The following is a 24,050-nucleotide window of genomic DNA, read 5'->3' as shown; positions in this document are numbered from 1 at the left end:
CTCTACAGACACATGAACCTTATCATGACATAATGAAAAACACCAGTTATCATTGTCTATGACTGTGAATAACTGTACTGTGCGGATGTTCATGCAGAAAAAATATTACAGGTGTTCATGTTGAAAGTCTTTATTGAATTAACCCCCCAAACTTAAAACAAAACAAAAAACAAAATATTGTTGTACTAGCCTAAGATATTACAAACATATTTCAGGTAGTATTACACATTTGAGTGACAAAACAGAAAAAAAAAAAAAGAAGAGAGAACAATGTGATGAACCCCTTGCAAAACAAAAAAAATCTCAAATTAATTGCATGGTTAAAATAGTCACAGCCTTGAAGATCATCCCTTTAGAGGCTTAAGAGCGGCTCACCATGCTCTCTGCCCGCACGTAGTCATGAGCAAAAACACATTTAAAACACAAATAAATAATCACGGAAAGGTTTTGGATCATTTTATCTGCTGTGATACATAGATTGTTAAAGCTCCCCCGCGCTGCTACAATGGTTAGTTTATTAATAGGAACAACTCAATCGGCAGCAAAAAGCTCTTCAGGCTTTAAGTGTTCTTGTGTTACATAAAATGTTTTAATGACCACAAGACCTCAGCCAATCCTGACCCTTAACTCTCTACAAAAAGAGGAACTTTGTACATGCTCAACTTCTGTTATTATATTCAATGAAAGAATTCCGTACAAAGGCAAGAAAACACACCATCTCTCCCTGCAGGCCCCACCCCCCCCTTACACACACACACACACGCTTTATCTCTGTATGCTTCTGCTGCTGTTAGATATCTGTAGGTCTTTGACCAACTTTGCCAAATCATTTTTTTTTAAATTAGAAAACAGCAGAGGACTAATTGTTTGTAAAAACTTGAACAGAGAAAATCTCAATCCGTTCCTGATCCCGTTTGATTAATGGGCCCTGTCGGCACTCACCCTGCTTGTGTTTACATCCTCACCCACCACAGCATACCAGCCATGGACAGGCCACTTAACAGATTATACACTGTATTACAATTTACCAAGTTTTGTTTACACTTCCATGTTGATGCAGAATGACACCAGATTTCTGTGGGATGTTTGATAAGCAGATACAGCAGGACTACACCATTATGACCTGCTAATTTTAAATGACATCTTGACCTTAACAGAAAGTGCTTTGGCTCAGATGTACATATATATGTCTTGCTGTGCACTCCATCGTTACACGCCACAGAGATAAATCATTTATCTTGTTCTATTTCAGACTGTATATTAGTATAGACAGCAATAGCCGATGTTTTGTGCCAAACATCCAGCAGCTCTGTCCAGGTAGATACACAGTACATTGTTCCATGCCTCTGGATAACAGTCAGGGGTGTACAGCTAGCTTTGCTTGCCTTAGTACAGGCCAGAAAAACTAACAAAATAAAGACACCCAGACAGTTGTTTAAAAACATTAAAGAGATCAGCAAGAAGGATGAACGATGATTTGTCCGCAGCTGGTTCTGACAAAGCCTTGGATCCACACATAAAGATACTGAAGAGGCCTTGTTGTAAATATGAGATCACACCCCAGTTGCCTGTCTACAGTGGACCTTCTTCCATCACACACAATGTCATTGAGCCATAATTAAATACAGTAATGGATAGCCATAGTGTGCAATCCTAACATCGTGTCTGTCTTTGTTAGAGGTGTTGCTAAAAAAGAAAAGCAGAAGGACAGAGATGCTTTAATAAAAAGGGTGAGGGTGCAGGAGTGACACAGAGCGAGCGGGATGGAAGGAGTAATATGCAGGCCAGATTGCAGAATCAAGGAATGGCAAACTGCACCACCAGTTCTTCTTTAGCATCCACTTTGATTTGAGAGATTGCACTGTAAGCATAAGCTGCTATCTTGGCCACCTGTGGGGAATAAGGGAGACAAACAGAGTTTATGAGAAGAGTGCAAACTAACTTAATTTCACAATCTCACATCACATCAATGAAATATTAGACAAACAAATACAGTCAGTAACAGAAAAGTATTAGATGTCACTAAGATCTATTTTAGGACACACATTTGGTCACACCCACACACACAGGGAAATACCACACAGCTCCAAGTGTTGCATACCCTTTCCAAAGAAATATGTCTCTGATGATTAATGCAGCCAACGAGGAAGTAACACACAACAAAAAGCAACACAACAGGCCCTGCAAAGATGCCAAAATATCCTCCATACATACAAAGAGTATGATTACCTGCTGAACATCTGAATATGGCACCAGGTCACTCGCAAGCACTTGGTGGGGCTGACTAGTGAGGGAGGGTAGAATGAGAGCTTTCTTCTGAGACACACTGTTGCTCAACACAGCCAGCTTTGTACTGAAAACAAAATTAAAAAGCAGAAGTTTACTGGGGCTGTTGCATTGACACAAACTATAGTGCAGTTTCGAAATTAAACACAGTTGGCCTAGAACAAATCACTGTATCTCTTCCAACTCGTAGATTACTCTGGACCAGGGTTTTTCACTCCTGGTCCTGGAGAGCCACTGTCCTGCATGTTTTAGATGTTTCCCTGCTCAAACACACCTGATTCCAATGGTCAGCTCTTCAGTAAGCTCTGCTGAAGCCTGATAACGACCCATTTATTTGAATCAGGTGTGTTGGAGCAGGGCAACACCTAATACATGCAGGACAGTGGCTCTCCAGGACCAGGAGTGAGAAACCCTGCTCTGGACTAATGTTTTCGTATGTGTAACGACTGCCACTAGGTGTCACTACATTGGATGTTTATTGTAACACTAGAGGAAAAGTTTAAAGTACAGCATTTTTTCGTTGCATCATTTCAGCTGTTGGATTGAAAAAATTACACAATTTCACACTTCCTATCCGCAACAGATTTACATACCAAACTGTACACTTTAATACCGAAACATCTTATTAGTTTAAATTGCAGTCCTTCATTTAATGAGATGTAACTGAAATTACACGCAATTCCTAAAAGCATTATTGGTGGCTCACAGTACAAACTTAAGCTCTGTGATTTTAAGCCATGATTTAAAAACCAAACAACTTTAAGGACACTTTCTCATTCATGTCATGACGATACAAAATTCTGAGTCCCACACACAGAAAGCAAAACAAAAAAACTGCAGAAGTGCAACACACGTACCTGTATTGCCGAGCTTTGTCCATGTATTCATGCTGCTCCATCATGACAGAGTCAGCTGCTGAGACATCTATGATGTTTCTGACAAGAAGAAAATAACAGCATGTTTATTTAAGGAATAAATTATTTACTGCTTTACAGTCACAGAACATATGAATATGACCCATCTGTGGTTGCACAAGTGTCTTACTGTGCTGTCTTGTGGAGGATAGATGTGAGGAGGGCCTGTTCATCTGTCCGTGCTGAGGGGACGTTGGTAGTAATCCAGTCGGTCCCATTCGGGGGTTTGCTGACGGGGTTGGGGTGTGGTATGGTGTGGGGGATCAGTGGCTTACATTGAGAATCAGCAAACAGGTTAGTGAGAATACAAATATACAATAAAATGAGGACTGTTACTGCTCATAACAGTTTCACACATTATGCTGTAGTTACAGTGAAACTATCAAATACAATGAAAAGGAATACCATTAATATAATTCAAATCTATTAACTTTTTATTCAAAAATGAATTAATCACAAAACCTGAGGTTTATATATTAAAAAATTTAATAATCGCATCCTATGACATTTTAATTTCTAGTTGAACTCATTCCTTCCTCTAAAAAAATAGACATCTAACGACCCATTAAGACCTGGTATTAACATCTGAGAGATGTGAGAAAAGACCTGAGAGATTTTATGAGTTTGACAGTCCAGATATGTCTGCCGTCGTTGTGACTGAGTTTTGGTGTGCCTGTGACAATTGTCACGAGGAGCTGAGTAAATCAAAGCACTGCTGACACAGCCAAAACATGAAATACAATCTAAACAATTAGAAAGAAAATATGTGGCTATCAGTGTCATCACAGACACTGCTGTAAATAATGTTTGCTGCGAGAAACCAGGTCAGAGGACATCCGCTGTACATTAATGCATCTTGAGGATACATTTATTGTCACATCTGCAAAAGAATTGATCACCCACTTGTTATTGAATATTTCAGGATGGAGGTAAATACCATGTCTGAACAGGGTCCAAGTGTCCTAAACCAAGTTACTCATTCTCTAAGCTGTATGTATACTGAACTACAGTACATCTGAATACAGCTACAACTAATACTTCTTCAGTAGATCACACTGATTTAATTAAAATACATAAAAATATTCTAGCTGAGGTTATATGGTATTCATCTTCTTGAAATGAGTTATTTTTCCTGTAATCCTGTACTCCTTTTGCTATAGTGAAGAGAAGACAAGTGGCATGAGGAAAACCTTTTAGCAACTGACTAATTTCCGTAAACTAAAAATAGCTTAGAATCTTGAGAGAAAATACAACGTGGTGCCAGGGACATCAGACATTCCATTTGTCACCATGCCTCCTAATGTCACAACTTAGTATCTTTTAGATTACTAGTAACTCAATCCTTTCTATGTTGTTTTGAAACTATCTGTTTCCAAGGTTTAGCCTCATTACCATGCTTTGCTGATCTGTACATAAAGTGCAACATGTACGACTTGTTCGTGAACATACAGCTGTATATACATGTCAATTATGATCATTTGATCTAGTGGACACAGTCAGCTTTGGACCAGGCCTTACCCGAAGGCTAAGGCTAGTTAGCTAGAGCTGGTCAATATAGGCTAATGTAACTTAAAACTACCAAACAACAACACCATGTGAACGTCGATAGCGTTTTCCTAAAACACTATTTCATGTGTGAAACACATTCAATGAATGAAGTATAACACATAGGTTGTATTTTGTTTGGTTTTTTAAAAACCTGTCTGGTATTTATCTAAACAATTTTAGCCACCAGGAGCTAACAGCTACCTCTGTGGGCTCGCCCTCGTTGCTGCAACAGCAACCCATGGCAGCGTCCGATGGTCGAAGCTACACAACCGCAGCTTCCCTGGTCTCCGTCACAAACGAGCCGTGTTTCCTCCTCCACGAAAAACATAAAACTTTCCTTTTCTACGCGGACTTATTTCAGCTTCATCCGAGAGAAAGCAGCCGCTGTCAACAGCAGACGAGCAATCACATGACAGCAGAGCTAGTGCAACAACCCAGCGACTACTTCCGGCGTTCGAGAGGCGGCCAAGTACGTCAAGTGTACGGGAAGACAACGCAGTCGTGCGACCGTACGTTCCAAAAATAAAAAATAAAACAAATATACATGCATACATAAATATTTGTATGAGTTAAATAAAACAAAAGCAACAAAATATTATATCTATAATACCCAGTGTCACGCCGCTGCTTGTATTTGTTCAGTTTCTGAATCAATGTTCAAGTAATTGATATTTTAATGTACAATGTTTATTATCAGTTCTAAATAAATATAAATGCAGTACCGGCCCAAGCCTCTATGGGGCCCTAAGCAGAATTTGATTTGAGGGGGGCCCCCTCTCACCAACTCGGAGTAGCCACACACACTACTGTGTCTTTATGCTTTTGGTCGGATCTGGAAAAATGTAATCGCAACATATATTTTACATTTTGGATTGATCCTCAGCTCCAAAGAAAAAATGTTGACTCTTGAACTCTGTGAGACTGTAAGAATGATAATAAAACAGATCCACCATTGTGAATGATAATGTTTATATTTGGATGAAAAGACATATACACATACAACATATACTTTTTCAAAAGTATTTGATAACATGCTGCATGTACTTTTGAAGGACCAGTGAGTAGGATTTATAGGAGTACACTATAGTACTATAACAGCTGTTTTTATACTACTAATAGTGCAGCCATTGATTTACACCCCTTTACACAAAGGGAACAGTTTAAGTACTTTATCATATGCAGGCTGAGTTTGTACTAGATTCTATGACTGATCAAATTAAAAAAAAGAAAGAAATGTCACAGCCACAGGAGAAAGAAGCAAGAAGGGGCTTGTAGGTGCAGATGTCTCCTTTGGCAAAGATGAAAGGGTCTCTGACACCCTCTGGCTGAGTGTGATGACAGGGTACAGCACACATGTCTTTCCCAACAATCCATACAGTAACACTTTCTTTCCAGTATTCTGACGGTTAACGTTTATTTAACAATATTCTCGTTCCATTGGCTAAAGAAATCCTACAACCTTCATATTTCTGTATTTATTTCTGTCAAACACAAGTATAACTAATGCAACTCAACAGTTTCGGTCAGTCATTTCCCAGGGAGAGTGGGTCAGGACCCATGGGTTGTGGGAGATATTCTTGGGGCCGCCAAATTTCTTAGATTGACTAAATAACACATGCATAAATCAAAAGTTTGATTCTTTTATCTCTCTTGAAAAATGTCTGTTTTACATATAGTCAAAATTATCCATCTTCTACCGCTTTATCCTCCACATGAGGGTCGCGGGGGTTGCAGTGCTCTCAGCTGACATAGGGCGAAATTGAAAACTTATAGAGCATAAAATGAATTACCACTTCAAATGTTGTCATCATGCTTGCAAAGTTTTGGTTTCACCTTGTTTTCTCCATGTGATGATTCCAGACTTCATTCCCTGATCATGTAATAACTAGTTTTTGCATTAAACTCTTTTTTTTATGTTTTGTATTGTAGTGTCTTGTTGTCAGTCAGCACATTTTAGTGCATGACACAACAAAAAGGTTGTCAAACTCTCCTGTGTAGTCTATGGGGGCACTTCATATTTGATCACTCAAACAAAACAAACTCCAGAAAGTAGTCCGGAGTACTTAAAATATAATCCTTTATTTTGTTATGTCATATGAGTTTTTGGCATCAAAAAAAGAATGATGACATGTGCACAGCAGACCAAAACATTCCCCCTGTCCAGCTGACACCTTTTAACATGTACATCTGGATATATATCCATCCATCATCTACCACTTTATCCTCCACCAGAGGGTTGCGGGGGGTGCTGCGCCAATCTCAGCTATATAGGGCGATAGGCAGGGTACACCCTGGACAGTTCACCAGTCCATCGCAGGGCCACACACACAGAGAGCACAAGAGCACCAACCGTCCAGCCCATCTGGATATATATCTCTAATTTAATTAATCCTATAGTTATAGTAAAACTATCCAAAACTTCCACAATCCTAGGACAACTTAATTTATGTCATGTCTCATTAAAGATATCTTTAATTCACTTGCCAACATCCGCAAAGTAAAATGTGGATATCAGCAACTAATGTAAGACTATCCAGAAATTCCAAATTCCTGTTTGAATTACAAATAAATTGTGACCACTAATAATTAAGGACAGTCACGAGTTTAGTTAGACACAATTTACTTTGTGCATACTGTACAATAAAAGATATCCAAAATTATAAACCCCATGCATCTGAACAGAAAAGGTGATGTCATTTGTTCTAAGGAGGGGAGGTTTTGATTATAATTTGAGACATGGATATCTTAATTTTTCATGGAGGAAATTAATTGCTGGTACTTGTAATCCAAATATGAGGTAACACAGACTGGCTTTTAAATGTTAAAACGTTTGCCATGCTGACACATGAGTGCGAAGGTAGACGCCAGTCTGATGCGGTGGGAGGATAATGATGACTGGGAGGCGCCTGGCCTCTCATTTACCCCCCCGTTTCCTCCACACACCTCTTTGTTTACACTCCTTCAGGCCGGTCAAGTCCAGACAGAGCAGAGGTGCAGCAGCAGACTTCACCTCACTTCACTTCTGAATGTGTGTGTGTGTTTAATCGTTCTTGCAAAAGCAACAATGCGTGTTTCTCTGCTGCTCAGCTTTGTTGTGCTGCTCGGAGCTTCCGGTGCCTCTGACACCGTGGTTCCTGTTCAGCTCGGCCCGCCATCGCTCGGGTTCAGCTCTTCGGTCCGCTCGGTGTGTAAACCAATCCCCAGCACTTTGTCCCTGTGCCACGGGATCGGCTACAAGCTCATGCGGATCCCGAACCTGCTGGGCCACGACTCTCTGCGGGAGGCTCAGCAGCAGTCGGCGGCCTGGCTGCCGCTCATCTCCAAACTCTGCCACCGGGACACCAAAAAGTTCCTGTGCTCGCTGTTCGCTCCGGTGTGTCTGCCGGAACTCAGCGGGCCGCTCAGCCCCTGCAGGAGCCTGTGCGAGGCTGTGCGGGACGGGTGCGTGCCTGTGATGAGCGCGTTTGGATTCCCGTGGCCCGAGATGTTTAACTGCAGCCGGTTCCCGCGCGGGACCGAGCTCTGTATCCCGGCAACCGGAGAGCAGGAGGGGCTAACGGCGGAGGAGGTGAAGCACGAGGAGGCAGTGAAAGGTCAGTAGCTCTTGACCCGTCTCTTTTTACTTTGCTGACATTGTACTATGATAAACAATTAAGCAATAAAAATGAATCAGTTTTATTGTGTTTGTTGTTAAGTGAAATATAGACAAGTTCATTGGTTTTAGATAGATGCAGCTATGTATACAAGGCTACTTTTACATTTTAAAAAGTGTATTGTAAAAAGCTGAATTGAGCTTATTTGCTTATTTCCTTAGTGTTTTGTTAATTTCAGATGTTAATCTACACTCTGAATTTTACACTTTTCATTTAAATAACTATTTAATCTCCAGACTTACACAGCACCAATAAATGCAAAAACGTATACTAATGATGGTATGAGCACTTATCTCTGCAGAGAAGTAACAAGAAATATCAACATGTTGTTGATATGATCTTTTATTCTATGAAAAGTGTTCCCATCAAATCATTTCTTCACCAGAACACGTTTATTTTTTAATTGTGCTCTGATTCTGTTCTATCATCTAGTGCCAGTCAGTCCGGCCTTCATACAAATCATGTATATTCTGTATATGGATGCATTACTTTAATTATATAAAGTAATTTTTTTTATTATTACTCTGTCCTAGATCTTGGCCCATTTTCTTGTTCTGTTGTACCAACTGAATTTCTATTCTGGAGTTTAAAGAGTCATGTTTATTTTAAAGTTGTTTTGCATGTATTGATCCTGGACTTTCTGCACAAAGGCTGCAATTCTGTGTTTTTTTTCAGCCACTCTCATCATACATCTAATCTCTCTCTCTCGCTCCTCCATTCCTCAGGGACCATTATTTGTGATGCCTGCAGTCTGTCTGCTGAAGGAGAGACTGACATCCAGGAAAGCTTCTGCCACAGTCCTTATGGTGAGGTTAAAAACACATAGATTACAAAATAAAACCCAGAGTACACACTAATCACACTGTTTTACAGTGTGTGTGTGTGTGTGTGTGTGAAATGACACCATATATCTTTGTCTCCTGTCGACTTTATCACAGCATTTAAGATGCGTCTGGGCAGTGTGTCGACAGTGGGAGGGGACCGTCAGCTGGTGCCTACGGCCCGCAGCCGCATCCTGAGGTGGGCTGGGGGAGGTGCCGAGAGGGCCGAAGGGATCGGAGGTGCGATGGCACACAGTGCTTTGTGGTTGCAAGAAGGAGCCATCTGTACTTGTCCTGGTTTAGATTCTGCAGTTGAAAACAAAGACGGGGGGCTCGAGGAGGAAGAGATGGATGGAGGACAAGCTAAAGGAGGGAAGGAGAGGATTGGGTTTCAGGGTGGATGGTACCTGGCTTTGGCTCAGGCTGAAGAGGGAAGGCTGGTGTTGACTCGGCTGGTGAGGTGGACCCGAGAGGACAAAGAACTGAAGAAGTTCATCAGAGCTCTCCTTAGACAGCCTTGTCCAGAGCTGTAGACATGCAGTTACCCACTGCAGTCCTTCCTCATTGACAGTGGTGTGGGGTCTTGTAACTGTGTGTTGCCAAAAGCAACATCAACATCTTGTACACTAATATTTACCAAAGAGCACATCAGGAGATAGAACTGAATTAATCACTTGGGTAGAGACAATTCAGAGTTTAAATCTATATCTGTAAATCTATATACTTGCCTCTTTCTTTATGCATTAATGTTGATTACAAATGCTAAATATCAGAACAAAGCACCAGATCAAAACTGCAGAGCTAAATACGCAATACATACATATGTCGCTGTATATGTTGTGTTATTTGACATGTCAGTGTTCCCTCAGAGAATAAGAGAGCATCGTTTTTTTTTTTTTACCAAACTGACAATTTCAGAGTTTTGTTTACCTTTGTTTACTTCACTGTAGTTCTAAAAATCTCTCAATCGCATTTCAACAAACGTTACATCTACACAGAGCATGCAATTTTAATGAGATTTTTATTGTATTTTTGTGTACATTTGTGTATATGGAAGAAACTAAATGGTTTTGGTATTAGACGGATTCCATCATATTTTCTATTTTTGCATATTTGGGACGAACCAATGTAATTTCTGTAATGATAAAATCTCCTATTCTGTACTACCTGTCTTGTAATGGCGTTCTAATTTTGATACATTCAATTGGCTGCAGCTTTTATTAGTTTGATGAGTGAAAACACTAATATATTAGGATGCTTTAATTTAAAACCACCTCAAAAGAGAAGCACTGGAAAAAAAACAGGAAGTTTTTAAATTTGCAATCCATAATATTTAGTTACCATACCTTCCACTGCAGGTTTTACACATGTGGTTTGATTTTACTTCATTAAATAAGCCTTGATGTACAATAACTCTTATATTGTATTGGGTTATATTAGACAATATTCCATTCATTCACTTTTTATTTGCATTTGTAGTTTTCTTTCCATCATGACTCAGTGAAACTGGACGCCATACAGCCACACACCTGTTAACTTGATATATCAAATATCTGTTTCTCACTGCCTTTCTCTCCTGTTTCACAGTCTCTGCTCGTTTTTATTTTCTGTGTTGTTCTTTTACCTGGATTGGAAGCGGTGTGTCTTACCTAGAAATGACAAAAAAATGTTGTTAAAGAGTGAACACTGACAACACCTCTAACAGCATTTGATTGGAAATAATTTCAGGACATACATGCACGTGACACATCAATTATTTATACACCCAGTCCTCTGACCTTCTCGCAGGCACAAACACACACACACACTCACCTTTGTCTTTCTGCCCTCATCTCAACTGAAGTGTCATCTTCATCTTGGTTGTCCTCGGTGCAGCTTCTCCGCTTCCATCAAACATTTTACAAAGCAGGTGAGTTAGTCCGTTTGTCAAGTATCAGCAAGAGAAACGTATCGTTTGATGCAGCATAAGTTTTATGTAGCAGAAAACCTGTGGAATCTTCATTCACCTGAGGCAATAGAAACCAATAAAGAAATGGCGAGTTATCTCATGTCTGCTAAACAAGGTGGTCGCTTTCCACCGTCTCATCTTATGTATTTGAATATTTAGAGAGCACATGTCTGATAAAGTTTCAATTTATGTTAAGTTTTGTATCCTCATTGTTAGTATTGTTTGTCTAATATAATATATAGTCTATCGTATATTAACATTGATGTATATTTTGTTATATCTTTGCTTATTAATTCGATTTTTAACCTGTTCCTAGATATTATATCCCATCAAATATTTAGGTGCCGAATCATGTTACTTTGTTATTTATCTCCTTTTGAATATAAAGTCATCATTATGCATATTGACAGAAATAGAATATAACAGAATATGCTTTTTTTGTCATTGTAGGAAAGAGTATACCACAGATGTGATTTTTGCTTTGATGGAGATGTATAGAGAAGATCAGAAGGAGTTGCACTGTGTCTTTGTGGATCTAGAGAAAACTTATCAGCGGGTGATCATCAAGAGAGTATCTCTGGTATTATATGAGGAATTCAGGAGTGGCAGAGATGTATGCGACGACAGTGAGACAGTGGTGAGGTGTGCGATTGGAGTGACAGATGGGTTCATGGTGAAGGTGGGGTTACATCAGGGATCAGAGCTGAACCCTTTCTTGTTTTCAATGGTGATGGACAACTTGACAGATGAAGTCATGAAGGAGTCTCCATGCACTATGTTGTTTGCAGATGATTTTGTAATCTGTAGGAGAGCGTTGGAAGAGTTGGTGGAAGTCTGCAATGGAGAGAGGAGGAAGGAAGGTTTGTAGGAGCAAGACATAATTCCTGTGTGTGAATGACAGTGAGACAAGTGTCACAGTGAAGGTGTACGAGTTGAGAAAGTGGATGAGTTTAAACAGCTGGGGTCAACCATCCAAGACAATGGACAGTGAACAAGGCAGGTTAAAAGTAGGTGGAGACGAGCTTCAGGGGTGAGGTGTGACAGAAAGATAGCAGCAAAAGTGAAAGGGAAAACCTCAAGATGGTCGTGAGACTATGCTACGATGTGTGACTTGAAGACAGTGGCACTGTCTAAAAGGTGTCAGAGTTGAAGAATCTTTGGGAGTGACCAGGATCGACAGTATTAGAAATGAGCATATGAGGGACAGCTCAAGTTGAACTGTTTAGAAATACAGTGAAAGATGCAAGCATTCAACGTTCTTATGACTTTAGGGAAGAAATAGTTTTTTAGGCTGGATGTGTTTGTTTTTGCAGATCTGTGTCATCAACCCGATGGTAACAGTGTGTGTGTATGTGTTTCTCTCTGTATGAGCAAGGATGGTGTCTCCTGCTATTGCCCTGGCATTTCTCCCACTCCTGCTGACACTGCTCATCAGATACCGTTACTACTTTGTGCTGTTCTATCGGGCCATCCTGATCAGGACGTGGAGGGACTGTGTCACTGGTCTGAGTCGAGAGGAACGCGCCTTCGAGTATGTTCTCACTCACGCCACACCTGGAGACCCTGAAAGCATCTTGGAAGCCTTTGATGTTTGGTGCAGCAAGGTGGAGTTCATCAGCAACATTGGACCTAAAAAAGGTAATGAGACAATTAATAGAATACAAAGTTCTCTCTATCCCTCAATACATTTTGATGAACAGTATGTGTGTTTTTGTGTCTGGCCCCCTTGTTGGTAGGGAAGATCCTGGACCGGCAGCTGATAGAGCAGAGTCCCTTGACCGTGCTGGAACTGGGTGCCCACTGTGGCTATACCACAGTGCGAATAGCCCGTAATCTGCCCCTTGGTGCCAGGCTCTACAGTGTCGAGATGGACCAGAGGAACGCTGCCATAGCAGAGAAAATCATCCGCCTGGCAGGGTTTGATGATGACACAGTGAGGCAGCAGAAATATTTAAACAATTCACAAAATTTATCAACAATTTGGAACCCTTTCACTTCATCTATTGGATACAGAAATGACCATATCACTGAGATAAACACACATATATTCTTAAGGTGGAGCTCATTGTGAATCCATCTGATGAGGTGATCCCTAAACTGCGGTCAGACTACGGTTTGGAAAGACTGGATTTTGTCTTCATGGACCACTGGAAGAAGTGCTACTGCCCTGATCTGCAGGTAACCATATTAGATCATTAGAACGATTGTTAACGTATGTAGGGAAATCTTGTCTCATAGTTTACTGTCCTGTCCGTCAGAAGTATGACTGGAAGAGTTTGGCTTGAGCTAGTGTGTGAGTGTGTGAACCACCTGCATCTACACAAAGCCAGAGCAAAATATGTGAAACATACAAATGATTTAATTTTTCAATCAATGTTTTTAAGTGTTGGAAAAAAACAACAACTCCCATTTGATAATAAAGTGATATATATGTCTGCATTTGACGTACACTAAAGTGGGTCCAGCTCTACTTTCATCTTTATTTATATAAACTACACTTAACCAATACAGTGAGTTATAGTTGTGTTCTTTTGCATACCTGGTCAACTTCCTCATGGTTGTGCCTCTGTATGTGTTGCAGATGCTGGAGGGCTCTGGTCTGCTGGGTAAAGGTTCTATGATAGTGGCGGACAACGTGCTGTTTCCTGGAGCTCCAAAGTTCCTCAGACACATTCGTAAAAGCGGCTTATATGAGTGGAAAATCCACCGGGCTACACTGGAGTACAGCAAAGGCATCAGGGATGGGATGGCCGAGCTGGTGTACCAGGGAATCAAATAGATCATCTAGACAGAAATACCACACTGTAAAGAAAGGAATGAAGTAATGATTGTAAACCCTGTGTTAAAACAATTTTAAATAAACAGGAATGTTAGGGATATGTGTAAATCCTTTCTTAAAAATGATGCATTCTCATGAAAAACTGGAGCATCTATTTTCCAGACTGGTTAAATAAATCAATAAAAAAAACTCACCTAACAGCTATCTAATAAAAGCCAATCTAAAAAATAAAATAAAAAATGACATCAGTGGAAAAAAATAAATAAATGTTAATTTCTCTAAATCCATAAAACATACTGCATGGACTGGTTTAACTGGGAAATGTATTACCTGTTAAAATCTCACCTGACAGTAAATGTTCACCTATGAACTATGGACAACAGCAGCACAGAGATCTTCGACTTTACGACACAAAATCTATCTCATGACACTCCACACGAGTATACCATGTTACACTTTGTGTCCATTATTAATGAGAAACTAAAATCTAGAAAACAAAGTCAAATCATAATTTCATCAAAATAAGTTACTTTAATAAAAAAACAGTCAAGGCCTCTTATCATTTTCAGTACAATCAACGCCTTGTAAACAATACTTTTTGAGACAAACATGAGACAACTTGGATGGCCGCTGTGTGTGTATTAATATTTCAATTGAAATTCTTCTCTGTTAATGAACTACGGCAGTGTTCACAAAAACACTATGATTTCAAGACAGAAATGGACTTTGTGGTTAAGGTTTGTAAGTGTCCTTAATTAGTAAAAAAAAATATTAAGCTGACTGTACTGCAGTGTGTGCTCAATCAGCTGTTTGGAAGGTTGGAAAGTGACACATGACTGAAGATATGCGGTCAAAGCTGACATGACAGGTCAATGGAATAATGTCACTGAGTGGTTGTGTACCTGACTGGCTATAAAACAACAGTTTATGAGCGTTTTCTAACAGTTCCTGTAAAACACAATGTATAACTGCTGTGACTCACCTGAAAGGCGACATGTATTTACCAGCTCCACAGTTGGCCACAAAAAAAGCAAAACATGACATGTACACAGTGGCATTAACATACCGTACAGCCATGCGCTCATTTTACAAAATCTTATTTAAGTGAAGCTCACACCAATGTCCAATGACATCCATAGCATTTCAGCGACTGCTGCTTGTCAGGGGACACTTTTACTCAACATTTATCTGAATATTATGTTCCAAGGAGCAGCAGTCTTATTCTACGAGCAGGTATCCAGCACCAGACAGCTTGATGGAAACTAAAATTGTCTTTTGCCTCAAATCATCCATTGATCTTGGTCTTGCTCTGCTCCCTCCATGTCCACCTGACAGACACAAACAGATCCAGATTAGGGACTGTTATTTCTCTGTTGAGAGAAATTAAAAGAAAACAATACTCAAAGTCATTTAAGTGAATTCTGTGCTCTTAATGTTAAAAATGATTATACAAATTATGTATTAAAGCACCTCGTTGATCTCGCCATCATCAGGAGACTCATTGTAGTCATTCATCTCATCCATGTCCTGCATGTCTTCTTCATCTTCAGAATCTTCCTCGCTGTCCTCCTCATCCTCGTCATCTTCCTCGTCCTCCTCTTCATATCCTCCCTGAGCCCAGTAAAAAGAGAAAAAACAAATAAACCCTGACTGCTTATTTGAGGGGCATCTAAATAGGCAAATACACTCAGGAGTGAGTAGGTCTTGTGACATGATGTGCAACAATTTCCAACTTTTACTTTTGTTAGTGCATATTAAATGTTGTAAACAGGAGTTATTTACTACAACAGTGAGTAAATTGTTAGAGCAGTACATTGAGATCTGGAGGCCATTAATGCAATACATGTTACGGACTATGAACATGCAGTACCTCAAAAATAGGTTTCCCAATTGGCATCAAGTTGTTGTCCTTTTCTGCAATGCTCTGCAACTGACGGAAGAAAAAAAACATGACATGAGAGCCTGATTGATTCTGGCATATATAAGAATATAAAATGTCCAGCTTTGAACATATTCTGGTCATAAATATCACAACTTTGAGAACACATTTTGTTGTGTGTTTTGTTTTCATGTTGGCTGTTATATCACCACTGGACATTTTTACCTGTTAGATACCAATCAGCTGCCCAAAAAAACATAATCAGTCAGTCCAGTATCATCTGTCTATCAGTCTTAACTATTTGTACTAGATACTAGAATGGTACAGGCATAGAGTATATAGAGGAAATAGGTTTGTAGTCAGTGGGTGACATGACATGGAAGCTATTTATTGGATTGATGCCATGATCTTCTATTCAAATTGTAATGAATGTTTCACCAGGGATATTGTTGTTGTTTATTTACCCAGGTTTGGTGCTGCTGTTCCTGCTGGTGCAACTCGGTCTCGTCCACGCAGGGTCGGTCCAGGTTGAACCACAGGGTCTCAGTTATCCGGGGGAAGAGAGAAGGGAACAGCGTGGACATATCTGTCACACAGGGACGGCAACAACCATAGTTTTAATCAGAAAGTGTGTTTGTAGCGTGTACAGGCCAGGGGGTGTATATATGTAGCGTCTTTAGTCGAGCAACAAAGCGATAAACATCAGAACAGTAATGTGTCCATTAGTCTCATGTTCGTATTTTTGTATTTTATACGATAAGTAAAGGTCGCGCCTGGGAATTAAAGTCTTCAAATGTAACGACAAACAAACAATGTCACATCTATCAATAGTGCTGTGTAAAAAGTGACATATAATAACTTGCTATTCAAAATTGAAGTGATTTTTAGCATAAATACCTGCCGATTTCACGATGCAGCTTTCCCAAAATTCAAAATAAATCTAACCGGAAGTCGCTGGTGTTCTCTTAAAAGAGTCCTCTCTTCCAGTCACTTTGCAAGAGTTCCGCTTAAGTGGAGTAACGCCGCCGGAAAAATTGAAATACGCATTAATACTAATCATTCCAGATGCATTTAGTTGTATAAAGTTGGTAAAATATTAACAAAACAACCTTTTTTATAAACTAAAGAAAGCACAGTGAGCAAGCCTCCGCCAAGGCCACCCAGTTTCCCTCAGGGTCAATATTCACTGCACTCCTCCAATCTCACAAGGTTAACTGTTGTTTTGAGGGAACATAATACAAAATACAAAACTCCTGAATCCGGATCTGGGTCCACATCCAAAAAAAGTGGCCTTTTCCACATCATGCAATAAGTACCGTTCAGTTGAAGTGTCTCACACTTGACCTTGTGATAGTAGGTCAGCAAGCACATCATTATTCATATTTTAATTTTACAGCCATGTTTTCACCTGTGTTGTGTCAAAATGAAACAATAAGACTGTATATATATATATGGGGTTTTTTTTAAAACCACACACACAATGTAGTATATTGTGTCACAGAGTAGGAAGTTCCCTATTTAAAGCCCATTACAAGAGGTGGACAAAATATTATGGACACATTATAGAACTTTACAACCCATTAGTCACTGAAATGTATTTTTTCAGTGACAGAATTCATAATTACCTCTCACATATGCATAGAGTATTACCGTCAATACTTGTAAACACAAACATATGTCAAATGCTCAAAGAAAATGAATTTGGAATGTGTGCACGTTCCCAGAATGTAACCACTCACATGATGTTGAGTAATGTTTTAGTGAAGTCAGGAGACTGAAACTCAACTTAATTGTCATAAAACAACTCTTTCAGGTCACACTGCCATATGCTGGGTGTGCATGTTTGTGTGTGTGTGTGTGTGTGTGTGCGTGCGTGTGTGTGTGTAAGAGAAGGAAAAACCTTGAGATAAGACAAACCCTTCTCGCAATGAGATACAATTCACATCGTGATTATAACACAGACACACACTAACTTTCTCACTTAATCTCTCACACACACACGCACACACACACACACTTGCAAGTCAGACTTTGGACTTTGGAAACTTGCAACCGTATTTTCAGTTAGGTGCTAGTCATACACGCACATACACATATAAGAACAGATGCGCTCCTTCTAAATCTTGTTTAGTCTTGTCTAGTGTGTAAAAGGTGACTGGAGACTTGTGGGAAAATCTTTGCAGTCATTGGAAGGAACTATTGAAAAATCTAACAAGGTAAAGTGAATCAGTAAATGATATCTTGATCTTGTACATTACATAGTAGGGAAAAAATGTAGTGTAAGTTTATTTCCTCTAAATTGTTCTATATGGTTCTCAATGGCATGTGGTTTGCTTCTAAATACCGTTTACAATATAGAATATTTTTCCTTGTATGATAAAATTATTGGTTTAATAATGTGTTGTGATTTTTATTTTCTTTATAACAATAATATAGACAGAAAGAGTTTCTACTCTCTGACTCATTGTTCTAGCTGCTTTCAGAAGCACTAATGCATATACTCTTAGATCTCAATCCACTGTCATAAACACACACAGTATCTTTAGCTGAAAACAATCACATACACATACAGTTGAATGAATCTGAATAAACTTGCTACATATTACATAGGACTTACAAAGTAATGTAACAATGTGTATTATTTGCAAAACCCAGTGGAGCAAAGCCTATCAGACATTATGCCATGTGCCTCATTATCTGTAATAATGACTGATTGAGTTGTTGCAACTACATTTTATATTATTAATGGGGTTTTTTTTCTCTGAAAGGAAAATGACAAATGTGTGTCAGGTGGGTGTTTCTCTGAATGTCATGTCCAGTTTTGAGGTTTTGCACCACATTTAAGGCCATATCTATATTATATTTACAGTGTAGATCTGGGTCCATGGAAACAACTGATACCTGTGAAATTAGAAATATAGAAAAGGAACACCAAAGGGCATGAAAATGGCTAAAAATATGAATCACCTGAAGAAACCTTGCTTAATGCACAGTATATATAAAAACCCAAACTACTACACAGACATCACCATGTGGTGTTGTCTGTCATCCCTATTCTTGTTTATTTGTGTTTGTTCAGAAATTCAGAGTGATGTATGTTGATGCCTCTTTTCCACAGAGCCATGTGGGTCAAACTGTCCTTGCTGCTTGTCCTCTTCAGTGGCACACTGTCTCTAGATAAACTCAACATGTGTATGGATGCCAAACACCACAAAGTAGAGCCTGGTCCTGAGGGAAAACTTTACGGACAGGTGATAATTTAAATCCATGTCAGCACAGATTAAATGTTAGCTTGCTTGGAGACATAAGTACTTAAATAGCGTTTTTTTCTGACCATGTTTCTGCATCTTATTCAGACACAGGGCTGAACAAAAATGTTTTCAGCTCAATAGCATAAAGTGACCCATCTTTGCTCTTCCTCTCCAGTGTACTCCCTGGCGTGACAATGCATGTTGCACAGCCAACACCAGCGAAGAGGCCCACGCCGATAACTCTTACCTGTACAATTTCAACTGGGATCATTGTGGTTATATGAGCGAAAAGTGCAGGAAACATTTCGTCCAGGACACTTGCTTCTATGAGTGCTCACCTCACTTGGGACCCTGGATACAAAAAGTGAGTACAATAAATTTGTGCTCTCTTTTATGTGTGCACTTGCAACACTAGATGGCAGTGTAAGGACATGACATGACTATACCTCATCTCCATGGCATAGTATTGCAACTGAAAATGACAAAGTATTAATTTGTGATCAGGTGGATCAAAGCTGGCGCAAGGAGCGGATCGTAGATGTGCCTCTGTGTGTGGAGGACTGCCACACCTGGTGGGAAGACTGCAAAGAAGATTTGACCTGCAAGACTGACTGGCACAAGGGATGGGACTGGAGCTCAGGTGAACACAAAACACTACTCATATGCACAGAAACCATAGATTTGCTCACACTGTCTTACTTAATTTTGTTTTTTGTTTTGAACAATAATAAATTATATGCAAAATGGCTTAAATAACTGAAAAACAATTATGGTCTGTCTCTGCAATCTGCATTTTGCACTTTTGCATTTTAAATACAAGTTGTTAATTTTATATCAGATAAACTTCTGGATGAAAAAAAAAGTTTCAATGTCAGTATTTATCACGTTTTTAAGAACAAAAATGATAAAAAAAAAAAAACTATAAACACAATATATACATAATAACATGTCATACTCCCATAGTAACCCATAGTCATAAATGCATCATTGTGTTAATAAGACACTTCAATTTACAAATTACAAATTGATTTCCTTATTTCATACAGGTATAAATAAATGTCCTGATCAAAGCAAGTGCAGAAAGTGGACCGAAATTTACCCCACACCCAAGTCCATGTGTGAACAAATTTGGTCCAACTCCTACCTGTACACCAGCCTCTCCAAAACCTCGGGCCACTGCATGCAGCTCTGGTTCACCGGGCCAAACCCCAACAAGAAAGTAGCCGAGTACTACCTGAACAACGCACAGCAACACCAGAGTTTTGCCTTTACAATGCTACTTTTCCTGGCTTTTGCATCTCTGTCTGTGGTGATGTCCTAATATGATATTCTTCACATGATATCATATGTGTCCTTAGTGGTCTCAATAAAACCTATTTAAAATACTCTCCTGTTGATTTATTTTTTTCTGTCCTTGTCTTGCTCCTGTCTGAGTGATTTTAAATATTTTAATCTGCATACGGTTTATTATCTTTGATATTTATAGTTCTCTTTGATGTCTCCCTATGTTTATGCATCTTGTTCTTATTGTTACGCTGTGTCCAGTCAACCTGGTGTGATCATATGTGTGTGAAATGGGTTCAAATTTCAAACTGAAGAAAAACTGAGCAGTGGTGGATTGTCAGCTTTCGTTCATCTGATTAAAAACAGAAAAAAAGATATATATACGATGCACACAGGTGTCAACGTAGTAAAAATCCAGACAGCACAGCAGTTATGTGACTAGAAAAGGACTGTATGGGTTTGAAATAAAAATAAACTTGTGTGTCTGGACAAAGCATGACAGGACATGCTGTACATTGTATTACTGTGGATCTCTGGGATGACATTACTCCTCAGTGTAGACTATGGATCATCTTAACAATGAACGCCTTCAAAACTGACCCTGGAACTGCTGTTCGCTCTGTGTCTTAGCGCAGGGCCTGAGCATTGGGCTCCCCTGCTTGGTAATTAGGGGTTTCCTGTGTGTGTGTGTGTGTGTGTGTGTGTGTGTGTATACGTGTGTGTGTCAGTGCCACGTGCAAATGTGTTCTCACAAGTTTTGCAGTTGGGTTTATGATAGAGGATCTTGGCTGAACAAAGATGAAGAGTATAATACATTTTCTTCTGCACTGTTTCATTTCATAATCAAGGCCTGAAATGATTATTCTTTTAAAGTCATAACTGATGCAGCCAGTTAACAGTATCTTCATGTTTCCCTTCTAAGACTTACTCAGATTCATACCCTTCATGACGACACCCTGTATCATTCAAGATTGCATGTTTAGCTCTGAACCCCAGCACATTTTTCCTTTCTCTTTTCATCTGCACACATTCAACTCTTACACAGAGAAGTGCATCACAATCACATACATTTGGTCATAATGCAGTTGACGGTACAATTTAAACCAGTTTGAGCCTGAGAACCTATAACTGATGTACACAAAGCATAATCTGGAGTGAACACAGAGGCATAAAGTAACACAATAACCACAAACTAGACACTGTATTTTTGGTTACAATGTAAACCTCACTATCAGACCCAAATTAAATACATTTTTGGGTGTGCAATGGCCATTATTGCCTTGTTGTTAGTTAGTTAACAACACACACACACACACACACACACACTGTAGCCAGGTGTAGGGGCAGCACTGGCAAACAACAGGAAACAACCATCCCACTTTGTAGATCCCCATGCTTTATTCTGACTTAAGCCATTCTTTAGTGAATTTTCTTTTCCACTAGTTGCCCACAAAAAAAGTCTGAATCATAAATTGTGGTGTAATTACCCACACATACATACACATACATGGCAAAAGAGAGAAAAGAGGTTGAGTGAGGCAGAGTTGGGCAGGGTGGTGTGTGTTGTCAGTGACCTCAGAAAAGCAGAGTATTAATAGCCACAGGGACAGCAGCCATCCCAAAGCTATTTCTGTTTCTGGCTATGGCACCACACTGTGTGTGTGTGTCCAGGTATTACTAATGTTGTGGGGACCTAAACCTGTTTACACAGTCACATTATGGGGAATTGTCTTCCTTGTGGGGACAAAAAGCAAGTCCCCATAATGTAGATTACTACATTTGAAGGTGAAGATATGTTTTAAGGTTAGGTTGAGGTTAGGGTAAGGTTAGGGTCAGGGTTAGGATTAGGCCAGTAGTAATTGTGGTTAAGGTTAGGGTAACCCTGGATTTCCACTGGACGCGGAACGGCCGCGGAACGGCCGCGGCGCGGTTCTGCTTCATCCTCTCCCAAACGTCAATCCCCACCGGGCGCGTTACGGCAGCGGCACGGAGCCTTGGGAGCCAGCGGTATTCACGGAAGATCGCGCGATAATCTCGAACGGACGCGAGATCCCGCGATAGACTGTGTGTATAAAGGAAACAACAACAACACAGCTTCTTTCATTTCTCCACTTCCATAATCAGTCTCTCGTCGTCCATTGTCTCCGAGACCCTCGGATCAAATGACTGTTGACCTGGGAGCACCGGTTATGACGTAACGTTGAGGTGAAGTTGTGACCTGCGTATTGTGTTTTATTTTGAAAGGGGGGCGGAAGTGTTTTACTTTGATACTGTGTCGGACTTCCTGTCTTGTGCGATCTGCTTCGTTGAAATTTACGAGGTTCAGCAGCGGCAACGGAAAAAATAGAACTGATTCCTATCGATAGCGCTGCGGCGCGGCGAGCCGCTTCTGGGCCGCTGCTGATCCGCGCCGCAGCGCGGCCGGTGGGAATGCTCACATTGATTAGAATGGAAGCGATTTGCAACGGCTGCCGTTCCGCGGCCGTTCCGCGGCCGTTCCGCGGCCGTTCCGCGTCCAGTGGAAATCCAGGGTTAGTCTCCAGGAAATGAATGTAAGTCAATGCAATGTCCCCTCAAGTCATGGATGTCGAACGTGTGTGTGTGTGTGTGTGTGTGTACATATCTGTGATAGGCTGTGAGGACAAATTTTGATTTAAACCAATTTTTGTGAGGACATCTTGAGGATCAAGGACAGGTTCTCACAACATTAAATGACTTTTTTTAAGACTTAGTTTTAGAATTAGGATTAGAAAAAGGATTAGGTCATGTTTTAGGGTTGGGCATTGTTTGCGATGGTTTAAGTTAGGGTCAGGGGCGAGATAATGCATTACGTCTATGACTTTGTGTCTGTATTTGTCACCTCTTTTGGACCTCAGTAGTGCTCATGGAGACCAGAACCTGGTTCTAATGAGACAGAACCTCATTTCTGAGGAGGTGGATAAGTTTACGTGCTAAGATTTGAATTGTGATTAGGTTAAGGCTAGGGTTAGGCTATGGTTAAAATGTTATGGAACATAACATTTGTCCAAATGTTATGGAAGTCAATACAGTCTCCTCAAAAGAATAGCTGCACAGTGTGGACTGGGAAATAAATGTCTTACATAACTGGGTTGGTGCTTGTGTTCAGGGATTACTGCAGTGGCTGCCATCGAAGCCATAATACTACAAGAGAGGTGGGGAAATAAAATGAACAATCAATGGGTTATTTTATAACAATGTTTCAGGACCTGTAATATATTTTAGTTATTCAGCCTTTTATCTATATTGGTAAAAATTTGATTTTAATTTGCTACAAAACCCCAGGTAACTCTTTACGGTGTAAACCTACCTAAAGCTTTCAAGTCACAGACTTAAACCCATGTCAAAGTCCCATAGGATACAAACAGTGGCAATAAGAGTGAGTACAAAAAAACTCAATTACAGTGATGGAAAAACTAAGTATTGTAACATATTCAATAGAAATAGTAAAAAGCAGTGGAAAAAGTAATAAAACAAGGTGGCAAATGTAGTGGGGTAAAAAAAAAAAAGAAGTGACATTTATGCTACTGCACAACGAATGAATGAATGTGGTTGCTTTCCACCACTGCTCATATCTTAGTCCATTCCTTCACTATTCTTTCTCTGTAATTTATCCCTCCTTTCCTCATGTATATCCCCATCCCTCCTTCCAAGAAAGTTGTGTCAAGC

At 39.9% G+C, this 24,050-nt stretch overlaps 5 protein-coding genes across 6 annotated transcripts; 3 read left to right on the top strand and 2 right to left on the bottom strand.

Annotated features, from left to right (window-relative positions):
- Positions 1-114: 114 nt before the first annotated feature.
- On the bottom strand, positions 115-5,202 carry lamtor1 (late endosomal/lysosomal adaptor, MAPK and MTOR activator 1). Its single transcript, XM_058634865.1, has 5 exons — positions 4,950-5,202; positions 3,331-3,470; positions 3,144-3,221; positions 2,230-2,353; positions 115-1,890 (listed from the first exon to the last, which is right to left on the bottom strand). The coding sequence occupies exons 1-5, from the start codon at positions 4,986-4,988 to the stop codon at positions 1,798-1,800; spliced, it is 474 nt and encodes a 157-aa protein (XP_058490848.1). The 5' UTR covers positions 4,989-5,202; the 3' UTR covers positions 115-1,797.
- Positions 5,203-7,718: 2,516 nt separating this feature from the next.
- On the top strand, positions 7,719-10,385 carry sfrp2l (secreted frizzled-related protein 2 like). Its single transcript, XM_058633206.1, has 3 exons — positions 7,719-8,341; positions 9,127-9,207; positions 9,340-10,385. The coding sequence occupies exons 1-3, from the start codon at positions 7,813-7,815 to the stop codon at positions 9,753-9,755; spliced, it is 1,026 nt and encodes a 341-aa protein (XP_058489189.1). The 5' UTR covers positions 7,719-7,812; the 3' UTR covers positions 9,756-10,385.
- A 598-nt stretch (positions 10,386-10,983) lies between these two features.
- Positions 10,984-13,949, top strand: tomt (transmembrane O-methyltransferase). Its single transcript, XM_058633208.1, has 5 exons — positions 10,984-11,131; positions 12,546-12,808; positions 12,907-13,103; positions 13,226-13,348; positions 13,752-13,949. The coding sequence occupies exons 2-5, from the start codon at positions 12,547-12,549 to the stop codon at positions 13,947-13,949; spliced, it is 780 nt and encodes a 259-aa protein (XP_058489191.1). The 5' UTR covers positions 10,984-11,131; position 12,546.
- A 508-nt stretch (positions 13,950-14,457) lies between these two features.
- On the bottom strand, positions 14,458-16,829 carry anapc15 (anaphase promoting complex subunit 15). 2 transcript variants are annotated; one of them, XM_058633210.1, is made up of 5 exons: positions 16,726-16,829; positions 16,293-16,414; positions 15,820-15,879; positions 15,420-15,560; positions 14,458-15,277 (listed from the first exon to the last, which is right to left on the bottom strand). In XM_058633210.1, the coding sequence occupies exons 2-5, from the start codon at positions 16,410-16,412 to the stop codon at positions 15,230-15,232; spliced, it is 369 nt and encodes a 122-aa protein (XP_058489193.1). In that variant the 5' UTR covers positions 16,413-16,414; positions 16,726-16,829; the 3' UTR covers positions 14,458-15,229. The 2 variants fall into 2 exon arrangements, with proteins under 2 accessions (XP_058489193.1, XP_058489194.1); XM_058633211.1 differs by lacking the exon at positions 16,726-16,829 and having other exon boundaries at positions 14,458-15,319.
- Positions 16,830-17,826: 997 nt separating this feature from the next.
- On the top strand, positions 17,827-20,464 carry folr (folate receptor). The gene is made up of 5 exons (XM_058633209.1): positions 17,827-18,044; positions 18,947-19,079; positions 19,255-19,443; positions 19,584-19,719; positions 20,126-20,464. Exons 2-5 carry the CDS (start codon positions 18,951-18,953, stop codon positions 20,398-20,400), a joined length of 729 nt encoding a protein of 242 aa, XP_058489192.1. The 5' UTR covers positions 17,827-18,044; positions 18,947-18,950; the 3' UTR covers positions 20,401-20,464.
- Positions 20,465-24,050: the final 3,586 nt, after the last annotated feature.

Source organism: Solea solea, chromosome 7 (assembly GCF_958295425.1).
Source record: "Solea solea chromosome 7, fSolSol10.1, whole genome shotgun sequence".
NCBI lineage: Eukaryota > Metazoa > Chordata > Actinopteri > Pleuronectiformes > Soleidae > Solea > Solea solea.
Note: the sequence above shows the minus strand (reverse complement) of the source record. Positions and strands in the feature narration are given on the sequence as shown.